This window comes from Solanum lycopersicum, chromosome 12 (genome assembly GCF_036512215.1).
Source record: "Solanum lycopersicum chromosome 12, SLM_r2.1".
In the NCBI taxonomy this organism is placed as follows: Eukaryota; Viridiplantae; Streptophyta; class Magnoliopsida; order Solanales; family Solanaceae; genus Solanum; species Solanum lycopersicum.
The window spans coordinates 57258562-57270672 of NC_090811.1; the positions used below are offsets into that span (position 1 = coordinate 57258562).

Consider the following 12111-nt stretch of genomic DNA (forward strand, 5'->3'; position numbering starts at 1 on the left):
TCACCAAAATATCTGTTTCATTGTGTAGGAGCTTTCAAATGATGAGCAAGTTGATTCTTAAGAAAATAGACTCGTATTACTGAGGCATATCCAAAAACCCCTCCAACTGTTCTTGAATTGACAGAAAATGATTGTATTTTATTTTTTAAAGTTAGTCTTCAAATTTGTGTCTTTTAGATTTTCTTGTTTCTCTTTCTTGAAGGTAATGGTTGTGGTTGATCCTTATTGATGTATTGAAATGTTTCGTAAAAAAATATGAGATTGATGTTCAGGATCTAATTGATCGTAATTCAAAGCTTCGGATTATTGGCATTGTTATGTCGAACAAGATTGTTGTACTACTGTTGCTCATGTTTGTCATGTCATATTGAAGGGTCATGCACTTATTACATCTGTCATTAGAAGTAGAGCAACCAAGAAAAATTGAAAACTTCGTACAGTTTGCACCGATGACTCCAATATTTTTTTCACATTTTCGAAAGAGCCTAATCCTTTAGAAGTTTTACAAGTTGTTTATATGATTGATGTGGAACTACTCATCTCATCCTAGAAATTTTGGCAGAAAACTCACTCGAGGCATTCACCTTCCTTGCAGCTTTGGTAAATAGAACTTTCTACCTTCATTTTTATACCTTTTTTATGACTCCATGGGAGAAACATTTGGATTACATTCATTTGATTTCAGACGAGAAGGCAAACGACGTGACGATGACGAGAGAAACACTTGGTGTAGGCCTCCAAACATCAATGAACTAGATTGTAGATAATCTCATCGTTCAAGTTGAAGTATGGATTGACATCTTCCTCTTAATCTGGAGAAGATCTGGACCAATCTTGTGACTTCTTGGGAGGCACATGTGTTGTGATAAAAAGATGAAACTGAAAATCTAACTATAAAGAACACCAAGTTTAACGTGGAAAAATCCTTCAAACCGAAGGTAATCACCACGGGATCGACAAGATACGAATTGCTTCACTATACCAATAAGAGGGTTACAAATATTCTTCTAATGGCTACACAACAAGTGCCAAAAGAAAACAAAACACCAACAAAAGATAAATAGAAAGAAACAGCACACAAATCCAACTTTTGTTCAGGACCTACAGGATCTTTCTGACCTCCGAATCCGATCTATACCATTCAAATCAACCACCAAGATGTCAGGAACACTCAGTACAAATTTCAGTCCGATCCAACAGTTATTTAATGGGAAAACACGATATGAACGTTGCTGGTCGGAGAAAAAGACTGCAGCAAAAGAACCCTTTTCTTTCTCTCTTTTCTCTTGTTGAAAGCACTCTAAAAAAACCTCTCTTATGTTCTAATGTATTTAAAAGACAATATCAATGAGAAATTAATTATTCTCTCAAGACTATCCTCTATTTATAGATTTGTGATTTTCTTTACAAAGCCAAAACCAACTACAAATAGGATTACAATTCAAATTCTTTTCCTAATAGAATTGGAAACCAAATAAAGAGAATAATTCCAATACTTTTTCAAGTAGGATTAGTCCATGAGCCTTTGGCTGGAACATGGGCAATAGCCCAACAAACTCCCCCTCCAGCCAAGGGGCCAAATGGACTTCAAGTGGAGGAACTTTTGACAGGCTTCCTGCCTGCCACACTTCTACAAAACTCATGATTGTCTACGATGAGTTCTTTCCACTTATCTCTATGAGTATCTAACATGAATACATCATAACCTTCAGGTTCTCCCATATTAGTCAATAGAATATACTCATCATGAGAATAACGTGTTGAGCTTCGTTTCTCTCTTATAGATCTTCTACAAAAGGTTTCTGGAACATCCGAAGCGGTCATCCCAACATGAGTTGTTGATTATCAACCACAACATTATTAGTAGGAACAATTATATGTTCTAGCTCTCATCTTTATCTTGATCATTACCTTGTGTTCCCTCATGTGCAGAAGATGTATCAATAATAGGAATTGAATCAACATCAACTAAGCTTTCATCAGTATGAGAATCTAGTTTCTCAGTCTTGTCAATATCTTCAATAGTTTGATCTTCAAAGAACACAACATCACGACTTCTAATGAGTTTCTGGATCATAAAAGTGATATCCAAACTCATCTTGACCATACCAATGAAGATGCTCTGCTTAGTTTTAACATCCAATTTTGACCTCTCATCTTTTGGAACATGAACAAAATCTTTACACTCAAACACTTTCAAGTGATCATAAGAAACATCCTTATCAAACCAAACTCTGTTTGGAACATCACCATCCAAAGCAAAAACCGGACAAAAATTGATAACATAAGCAACAGTGTTAAGTGCTTTAACCCAAAAAGAATTTGGAAGTTTAGCCTCTGAAAGCACACATCTAAATCTCTCAACTAAAGTTCATCCTCTCTGTTAAACCATTTAATTGAGGAGTCTTTGGAGGAGTCTTCTGATGACTAATGCCTTGCGATTTGCAGTAGTCATCAAAGAGAACAATATACTCACCACCATTATCAATGTGAAAATTTTTTAATTTCTTTCCCGTTTGTCTCTCAGATAAGGCTTGAAACTGTTTAAACACATCAAGCACTTGATCTTTGGATTTTAAAGGATATACACAAATCTTGCGAGAATGATCATCAATGAAAGTATCAAAGTAAAGTGCACCACCTTTTGACTTCACTTTGAAAGGACCACACAAATCTGAGTGTACTAGCTCCAATAGCTCAGACATTCTTGAAGGAGGATGACTATGAAAAGAAACTTTTTTTTGTTTCCCTGCTAAGAAATGAACACATATTTTCACCTTTGTTTGTTTCATACCAACAAGCAAATTCTTCTTAGCCAAACAGGTGATCCCCCTCTCGCTCATATGACTAAGCTTATTGTGCCATAATTCTGATAAAGTCTCGCTCTCCACCAAATTTATAGAGTCACCAAGAATCTATCCTTGTGTCACGTATAAATTTGAATGTTTTCTTCCTCGAGCTAAAATCAGTGAGCCTTTGGTGAGCTTCCATTGGCCATTGCACAAGTCATTATGATAGCCATCATCATCTAGTTGTCCTACAGAGATCAATTTTAAGGAAATGTATGGAGCATGCTTGACATTCTGAAGGACCAACGTTGAATCGGTATTGGTTTTCAAACAAACAGTGCCAACACCAAACACCTTAACCTAACTAGCATTACCCATCTTTAACACCTAAGAGTTAACAGAAGTATAAGATGAAAAGAAGTCTTTTCTTGGTGTGACATGTGATGTGGCTCCAGAATCTACAATCCAACTTGTATCTTGAGATACAAAATTGATGACTTCTTTATCACAAGCGAAGAGAAGGTCATCTTTGACAACAACAACAACATTATTTTCATTGTTTTATTCCTTCTTCCCTTCTTTAAAATCTTGCTTCAATTGTTTACAAAATCTTTCAATATGTCTTTTTTTCCCACAATGATAACATATAATATTTGGATTCTTGAATTTTGACTTGCTTCTGCTTTTACCTTTACTTTCGAATCTCTTGTCTTATGTCTCCCTTGATCTTTTGTATATAGAACATCCGAATGTGAAAATGTGTCTTGAGATTTTCTTCTAACCTATTCATTCAATTCCATAGTTCCCTGTCCACCAGTGGAAAAATTTGTTTAAGAAACACGAAAAGTTTCCCAAGAATCCTGTAGAGTATAAAGAAGCCAAAGTCCTTGTATTTCATCATCAAAATTAACACCCATTTATGATAGTTGATCAAGAATACCCTGAAAATCATTTATATGATCAAGAATAGGACTGTCCTCCTTGTATTTAAAGGTCATCAATTGCTTTAACAAGAACAACTTGTTATTGCAGTTTTTGAAGTATAAAACGTCTCCAACTTTTCCCACAATGTTCTAGCATGTTTCTCATTCACAATATAGTTGCGAACATTATCTTCAACCTTGTATTATATATCCACATACTTGTTGGTGCTCAAATTTCCAATTTTCGTTGGTCACATTCTCGTGTTTATGAGCAGAAAAAATCGGAAGATACATCTTCTTCACGAACAATAGATCTTTCATCTTGCTTTTCCATATGTTGTAGTTTATTCCGTTTAGACATACCATCTTTGATCATATTCCCCTCCATATAGATAACCTTAGCTCTGATAACAGTTGTTGTGATGAAAAAATGAAACCGAAAATCTAACAATAAAGAACACCAAGTTTAACATGGAAAAATCCTTCAAACCGAAGGTAACCACCACGGGATCGACAAGATCCAAATTGCTTCACTATATCAATAAGAGGGTTACAAATATTCTTATAATGGCTACACAACAAGTGCCAAAAGAGAACAAACAATAGCTATACCAAAAAAAAGATAAATAGAAAAAAACACCACCCAAACCCAGCTTATGTTCGGGACATAAAATAGGATCTTTCTGACCTCCAAATACGATCTCCACCATTCAAATCAACCACCAAGATGTCAGGAACACTCAGCGCAAATTTCAGTCTGATCCAACGGTTAGTTAATGGGGAAACACAATATGAATATTTCTGGTCGGAGAAAAAGACTACAGCAAAAGAACCCTTTTCTTTCTCTCTTTTTTCCTTGTTGAAAGCTCTCTCAGAAAACCTCTCTTATGTTCTAATGTCTTTAAAAGACAATATCAATGAGAAATTAATTATTCTCTCAAGACTATCCTCTATTTATAGAGTTGTGCTTTTCCTTACAAAGCCAAAACCAACTACAAATAGGATTACAATTCAAATCTTTTTCCAAATATAATTGGAAACCAGATAAAGTGAATAATTTCAATCCTTTTTCAAGTAGGATTAGGCCATGAGCCTTTGGCTGGAACATGGGCAATACCCAACAACATGGAGCTAAAATTCTTTACACTTTGTGATTCCAACAATGTATATCTTTGAAAATATATTTATTTTTAAATGTTGGATCCATGAAATTGCAATACAGTTGATCCAAGCGAGTTAGAACTCAACATCATACAATATGTCAAAGTTTATAGTTCAGGATTAAATTCTGAATTTGCTTTTGAATTTTGATATCTCTTTTGTAGCTTTGTGCGATTATGGTAGAAAATTCATAACTCAAGTAGGAGTACTAAAATTATGATTTTCTTTTTTCGGTTGGAAAGACGGCTCGAAGAACTACACAATGTGTAGAAATCACGATCAAAGACTTTGTGTATTGGTGTAGATATCGCTTCAAAGTCAGCTCACGATCCTGCCTCGTTCAACTCTTCAACTTTGAGCAACTTTGGGAGAAAATCAATCGCTAGGTGCATGAGCCTCGACATGATGTGGTTCTTGTTTCATTGGAAGCATAACTCATAAATGTACGACATATGTAAAAAAAAATATGGCCAAAAGCTTTCCAGCTTAGTATAGATATATTTTCAATGTCAGCTCAAATTCTGCCTCGCTCCATTTTTTTATATTGAACAATTTTGAGATAAAATCAATAATTCGGTGTACGAGCATCAAAATAATGTGATTCTTGTTTCATTGGAAGCATAACTCACAGATGTACGACATATATAAAAATCATGGTCAATATCCTTCCATTTTACAACGTATATATTTTCAAAGTTAGCTCCAATTTTATCTTGCTCAACTCTTCAGCTTTAAGCAACTTTAGAAGAAAATCAATAACTCGACGTAGGAGCATCGAAATGATGTGATTCTTGGTGTATTGGAAGCATAAATCATAGACGTACAACACATGTAAAAATTACGGCCAAAATCCTTCCATATTAGTACGGATATATTTTCGAAGTTAGATTGAATTTTGCCTTGTTCAACTCTTCAACTTTGAGCATCTTTTGGAGAAAATCAATAACTCGATGTAGGAGCATCGAAATGATATGATTCTTGGTGCATTGAAACACTAACTCATATCAGTACAACATATGTAAAAATTATGGCCAAAATCCTTCCATATTAGTATGGATATATTTTCAAAGTTAGTTCTAATTTTGTCTTGCTCAACTCTTCAGCTTTGAGCAGCTTTGGGAGAAAATCAATAACTCGGTGTAGGAGCACCAAAATGATGTGATTCTTATTCCATTGGAATCACAATTCATAGATGTACAACATATGTAAAAATCACTGTCAAGATGTTCCTAAATATAGATACATTTTTAAATTTAGCTCAAAGTTGAAACTATGAAATTCTTGTTGCAATGTAAGAAACACGTCTTTTGTGTGAAGTCCAAAATTTGATGTATGAGTGATGAAACTATGAGTTTCTTATTTCATTGTAACGAGCGCATCAAGAAAAATATTATTTATAGAAGTTACAACAAAATTCATTCCAAATTTATGAGAATAAACTTTTCATGTTGACTATATGCTCAGAATGTCAATTTCTCAACTTTGTTCGCTCTTGTCAACAACAAAAAATTGTCTCTTGAACTTTGAGTGTTCACATCATGTTCTTTGCGGGTTCACCATTTCAACATAGAGCTTTGATCCAAAGGATATCTCTATTTTATGTTGAATTCATCAACCTGTCACATATCAAAAATTAAAATCAAAATTCTTTTTGAATTGATTAGATTAATACCCGAAGTTGACTTCGAAATCTAGCATGTTTGATATACAACTTTGAACGATCATCATTGAAGATCCATGACTCAATGTAGGAGTTTCTGTTTACGAGTTTCTTATTTTGTTGCGTAAAGGGCTTCAAGAATCTTCTCCTTTGCTCATTTGTGACGCATTTGAACTCATGTGCGAGCTACATAATTTTAAAGAGCTAGTGTGATGATCACGCAATGCCGCCAAATATTTTTTTTACTCATTTGACTGAGCTTAAAGTGATTACTCCAAGCGCCTACGTACCTCAGTGAAGAGGATCAAATCATATCGTAGTTCAAGATGATAAGTGTTTTTTGGGTCGTACACAATTTACTCTTGCGGACCAGGAGTAGCATGCAGTTTATGCTCTTACCTTAAGGAGCATAGGTGACCTTCATGAAAAGTATTGCTTCAGAAACTAGGCGTTGATTGGACCAACTCTTACACCATCTTGGTCTACAATTTTATAAGCGCCACTTGAATATGCTTTCTTCACTAACATACGGTTCATCCCATTTTGATGTAAATTTGTCACCGATGCGTCTGTTGAGGATTATGGGTCTCCAGATTGCTAAGACCAAGTCTCCCATTTGAAATGATCGAGGTCGCACCTTCTTGTTAAATGCTCTGGCAAGTCGAAAAATTTGTGTCAAGAAATGTGTGAAGCCTCACCCAACTTTGGTTGGTTGGGCCTCTACCGTGATACTCCCTCCTTTTAAAAAAGGATGGTCTTGTTTGACTTGGAATAGAGTTTAAGAAAAGAAAGAAGATTATTAATCTTGTGATTTTAAATTAAAGTTATGTCAAATGTACCAAAATGTCCTTTAATCTTATGGTCTTAAACATGTCACGTGGAAAGTTAAAGTTAAAATATTACAAAAAAAAATAAATGGATCATTCTTTTTTAAACAAGCTAAAAAGGAAATAGAAACATTTTTTTTAAACGGAGGCGGTAAAAATTTTGTGGGGTATATGTTGAACTTTGCTTGACCAATTTGAGGGAAAGACCAATTTTTCCAGATTTTTCAATAGCTGTGAATTTCTTATACATTATATTATTATTCAAGAAGTGATTGCTTTACCATAATTCTTTTTGTTATTATTAATTTGGTATAAGTAGTTCTGTTATATTACTATGGTCATATATAATATAGTTCATTTTTCTTTGTTATTATCAAGCCTTACTTCCGCACAAGTCTCATGTGCTAAGTCACTCAACTTTCACTCTAATTAGTTTGTTTTGATTTTGTTCAACCTAAACTCTTCGCACTCTAGGTTTTATCTCCACACCTCCAGCTTGACATTAACTCTTCCATGAATTTCAACAATTGGAACTTTGTCATCCGCAAATTATATATACCATGCTACTTCATCGTGGATGTGTCATGCCAATTCTTTCAACACCTTAGTGACTAAAGAGTGGATTCCTGGTACAACCCTATCACAACGTAACTGGAAAGTGCTCAAGTCTCCATTGCTCTCCTTAGCTGGATAAGTTCCATCATACATACATGTCCTTAATCACCTTAGTGAACGCCAAACAGTACACCTCTAGCCTCCAAGCATCTCTATAAACCTTCTTTGGGACTGGCGTATACTTTTCTAGGTTGATGATGATACACCATGTGTAACTGCTTCTTTACCTCCATATACTGCTCTATGAATCTTCTTACTACGTGAATGACTTTCATAGTTGAGCGTTTCAACATGAACCCAAATTGGTTCTCAGAAATAGACTCACCGCTTCTCACCCAATCTTCCTCACCCTTAACCATACTTCTAAAGTATGGCATAACATCTTAATGCCCATATATTTGCTGCAATTCTGGATACCGCCCTTCTTCTTTTACAACCTGATCATTGTACTCCTCCATTCTTCAGGCACTTTTGCCTTCTTAGAAACAACATGTAATAACAATACAATCAACCACTCCAAACCTACACAATCCACGTTATTAGTATTTCTACCACACCCAAAATCGCGACGTCTCCCAGTACAATATCTATATCTCCTCTTCGTTCAAGAGTTTACGCAAGTATGCACACACATTTAAAAAATTGAAAAAAAAAATATGCAATTTTTGTAGAAAAGCGTATCATCATTATTACATAATATATAACATAAGTAATTCCATTGAATTACATGACTAAAAAGATAAGTTTCAAACCCCATATCTACTATGCCACAAACCTTTTAACACATACAAATGCAAAGTGAAAAGGGCTTCATCAAACTTGATCTAATATTATATTATATCAAACATCATTTTCAAATCCCACAAACCATTATTATAAGTTGTAGGAACATAAAAACCATCCTGATTAATTTTCTACCCAACCTTAGTACCAGGAAGATCAATCCATTGAAGCTGTAGTTCAACTTCACCACATTCAACATTTCTCAACCTTAGAATCATATCTTGAACAACTTTACCATCATCCCAAATAACTCTACTCTCTTCAGCGAGACAATTTGTCCTGCAAGGAAGTACTCTTGTAATTACAGTGCCAGATGGTAGCCCATGCAAATTCATTTTCAATGCCTCTACAAATGATTTAATATCAAACTCTGCATCTCCCATTTTATCATCCATGGTAAATGTGTCGTGATCGTATACAGTCTGTCAATACAAATATTAATAAGCAAACTATATGTCGATAAAAGTAGGAATAAGGCACAACTACCCTCTAAACTATGATCAAAATCTCAAAGAACTAAAACTAAGGTTCAGTTCCCTCCCCTGAACTCATTTCTTTTGTAATCTTATACACCTTTTGGCTTACATAACACACTCCGTGACTCCAGGTGCGTGAGAGATGCTTGGAGGGCACGTAGGTGTGCCTAATTACAAAAATAATAAGTTCAGGGGTAATAGAATCTTACTTTAGTTAAGGTCTGTCTCTATGATTTTGATCATAAGTGGTTACTTGTGTTTTATCCAATAAAAGGATTCAAATGTGTAAAATGTCAAAAAGTTATGAATATTCTACCATAAGAGGCATTCGATAAAATTGATGGATAAAAACTTACCAGTTTAACAGGAAGACTAGGATCAGAAACAGAGAGGGTCAAATCTTCATTCCATTCAGGATTAATATCCTTCTTTATAACTCGTGTCTTCAGTTTCTGCATTTAAGTTAAAACTTAGCATCATTTGACAGAGTGTATTAGAAAAAAGAAAAAATAATTATGTATTGTTAGTATCTTCTTCGTTCTAATATACTAAAACTAATAATATTTTTTTTATAAAAATTATATAATAATGCGTATTATTTTAAATAGGGAAAAGGCACGAGCAAACCTCTATACTATAATGGAAATGCAGAGATACTTTAACTAAACTAAGGTCCTATTATCTTTCGAACTCATTTGCTTTAGAATTTTATACACCTTTTTGGCTTGGCGACACACTCTGTGACTATACGCAGTTGAAATACGTTGGAGATGTTTGGATGTCACATAAGCAAAGAGGTGTACAAAATTACCAAAAAAAAATGAATTTGGAATAATAGAATATTAGTTTAGTTAAAGTGTTTCGATTATAGTCTAGGATAGTTGTACCTTATCCCTTTTAAATAAATCAAACTAATTACTACATCAAAATACTATCAGCTAGCGTAACAAATGTAAGCATAACTAATATCATCTCATCATTACCATATTCAACATTATTCTCCAAAAATAACCCTTGGTTCAATAATAATGATCACTTTAGATCCTTGATTGTCAAAGCTTTAGAACTTCATGAATTGAACCCGAATTTCCCATAGTCTGATCAAATATATAATAACAACAACAGACATGATTTCGTAGCTAAAACAACAAATATTTCATGTTAATTTCATGTTTAGCTACAAATTTAGCGATGGATCATAAGAGAATTCAATTAGTCAGGATCGTTACGATGAAAGAAGTAGGAGTTGTACCTGTTTTTTACCCATCTTAACAACACAATAAGGATCACTTGTACGTACATCACGAACAGCAAGGTTAACTCCTTTCTTTATTTTGATTCTCAAAAGACCCATAAGATTGTCCATCAATGATTGTGTTGCACTTCCTCCTCCTGGTTTTGTTAATATTTTTTTTAATTTTATTTTATCGACTCCTTTATATTATATTACTTACATATACTAAAACAAAAATAATACCTGTGTACATATATATAATGATTCAATAATGTTATGGACGTACAAAACTTATTATTGGTTCTCTTGTTCCAACTTTATCCACGAAACACCCTTGCAACCAACTCAAACTCGATCACTTTCGAATCTACCAAGGAAAATAAATAAATAAATAAATGGAGTTATTCTAAAATAATTAATTAAAAAAAACAAAATCATCTATTACGTAAATTTTCCATTGATAGATATTTTGGTTAAATCAATGAGAGAGAAAAATAAAATATAGGAACATTTTTGTACGAAACTGATAAAAATTTGTGATGAAAAAAAAACTTTTATTTCGTGAAAATGTGTGATCAATTGATCATTTCATTCATCCGAATGTAAAGTGAAACTATACTCTTTTAGAAGTACTTTTGAATACATTAAAAAAACACGTTTTCATTTAATTATTTGTCATGTTTTTTCTTTTTCTTTTCGCTTAATTAAGAATCTACTGATTGAAACATTAAGATAAACCAGAAAAATATACATAAACTTTTTTACAAAAAAAGTTAAATTAAATTTGTTGAAAGGATTATGTAAAGACATATTGAACAACAAAGAATAACGTACATAAATAAAACATTACATTTTTGTTCTTCGGGACCCCAATAATAAGAATTTATGCCTAGTATTATTTTAATTTTTTTTGAAAAAAGGTGTACACCACACACAGTGTGACTAGTGATGTAACGGGGATGAGGTTAGCACCAATGACCAAGCATATGGAAAAAAGAATATAATCTACTTTATTTTAGATTAGATATTTTAGTACCATCAAATCCAATCACAATGACTCAACCTCTTTATCTTTGTTTAATTAATTAAAGTTGACTCATGCATCTAAATGCAATAATCCTTCAAACATACTCAGAATTTCTAACTCCGACTCTGATTAAATTATTGGTTAACATTTCAACGAACTTGGGAAAAGAATTGTAGAAAAACTTACGTTTGATTATGCCAAGGGTGCTCTGATTTTTGTAATAGAAAGGGAAGAAAGAGAAGGGTGTTATCTAGGATGAATATTTATTTATTAATTTGTTGTTAGTTGAGGGAAGAGAAACATGAGGAAATAGGCTATTGAAAAGGAAATTTCAAAGAAATTAAATAAAAGCTTGAGTTTGTTGGCAATGCATGGTTGGTGCCTAATATAATTCATGCATAAAAGTCCTTAATTCTTGTCCACTAGGCCAACGGATTAATCGATAGTTCGATAAGACATAGTCTTTTTATCCATATTTTTCTCTATATGCTTAGAGAAGCTAGATAATTAATCTTTTAATATTATTGGGAAAAAAATTAACTTAGATTGATTGAAATATATCTTGAAAATAATCTTAAATAATTGTGTAATTTGATTGATTTAAGAAAAGCTATTT

At 33.4% G+C, this 12111-nt stretch overlaps 1 protein-coding gene across 1 annotated transcript; it reads right to left on the bottom strand.

Annotated features, from left to right (window-relative positions):
- Positions 1 to 8637: 8637 nt before the first annotated feature.
- Positions 8638 to 11820, bottom strand: LOC101247408 (C2-domain ABA-related family protein). The gene is made up of 5 exons (XM_010315925.4): positions 11682 to 11820; positions 10712 to 10835; positions 10487 to 10626; positions 9591 to 9686; positions 8638 to 9180 (listed from the first exon to the last, which is right to left on the bottom strand). Exons 2-5 carry the CDS (start codon positions 10719 to 10721, stop codon positions 8890 to 8892), a joined length of 537 nt encoding a protein of 178 aa, XP_010314227.1. The 5' UTR covers positions 10722 to 10835; positions 11682 to 11820; the 3' UTR covers positions 8638 to 8889.
- Between the last annotated feature and the right edge of the window lie 291 nt (positions 11821 to 12111).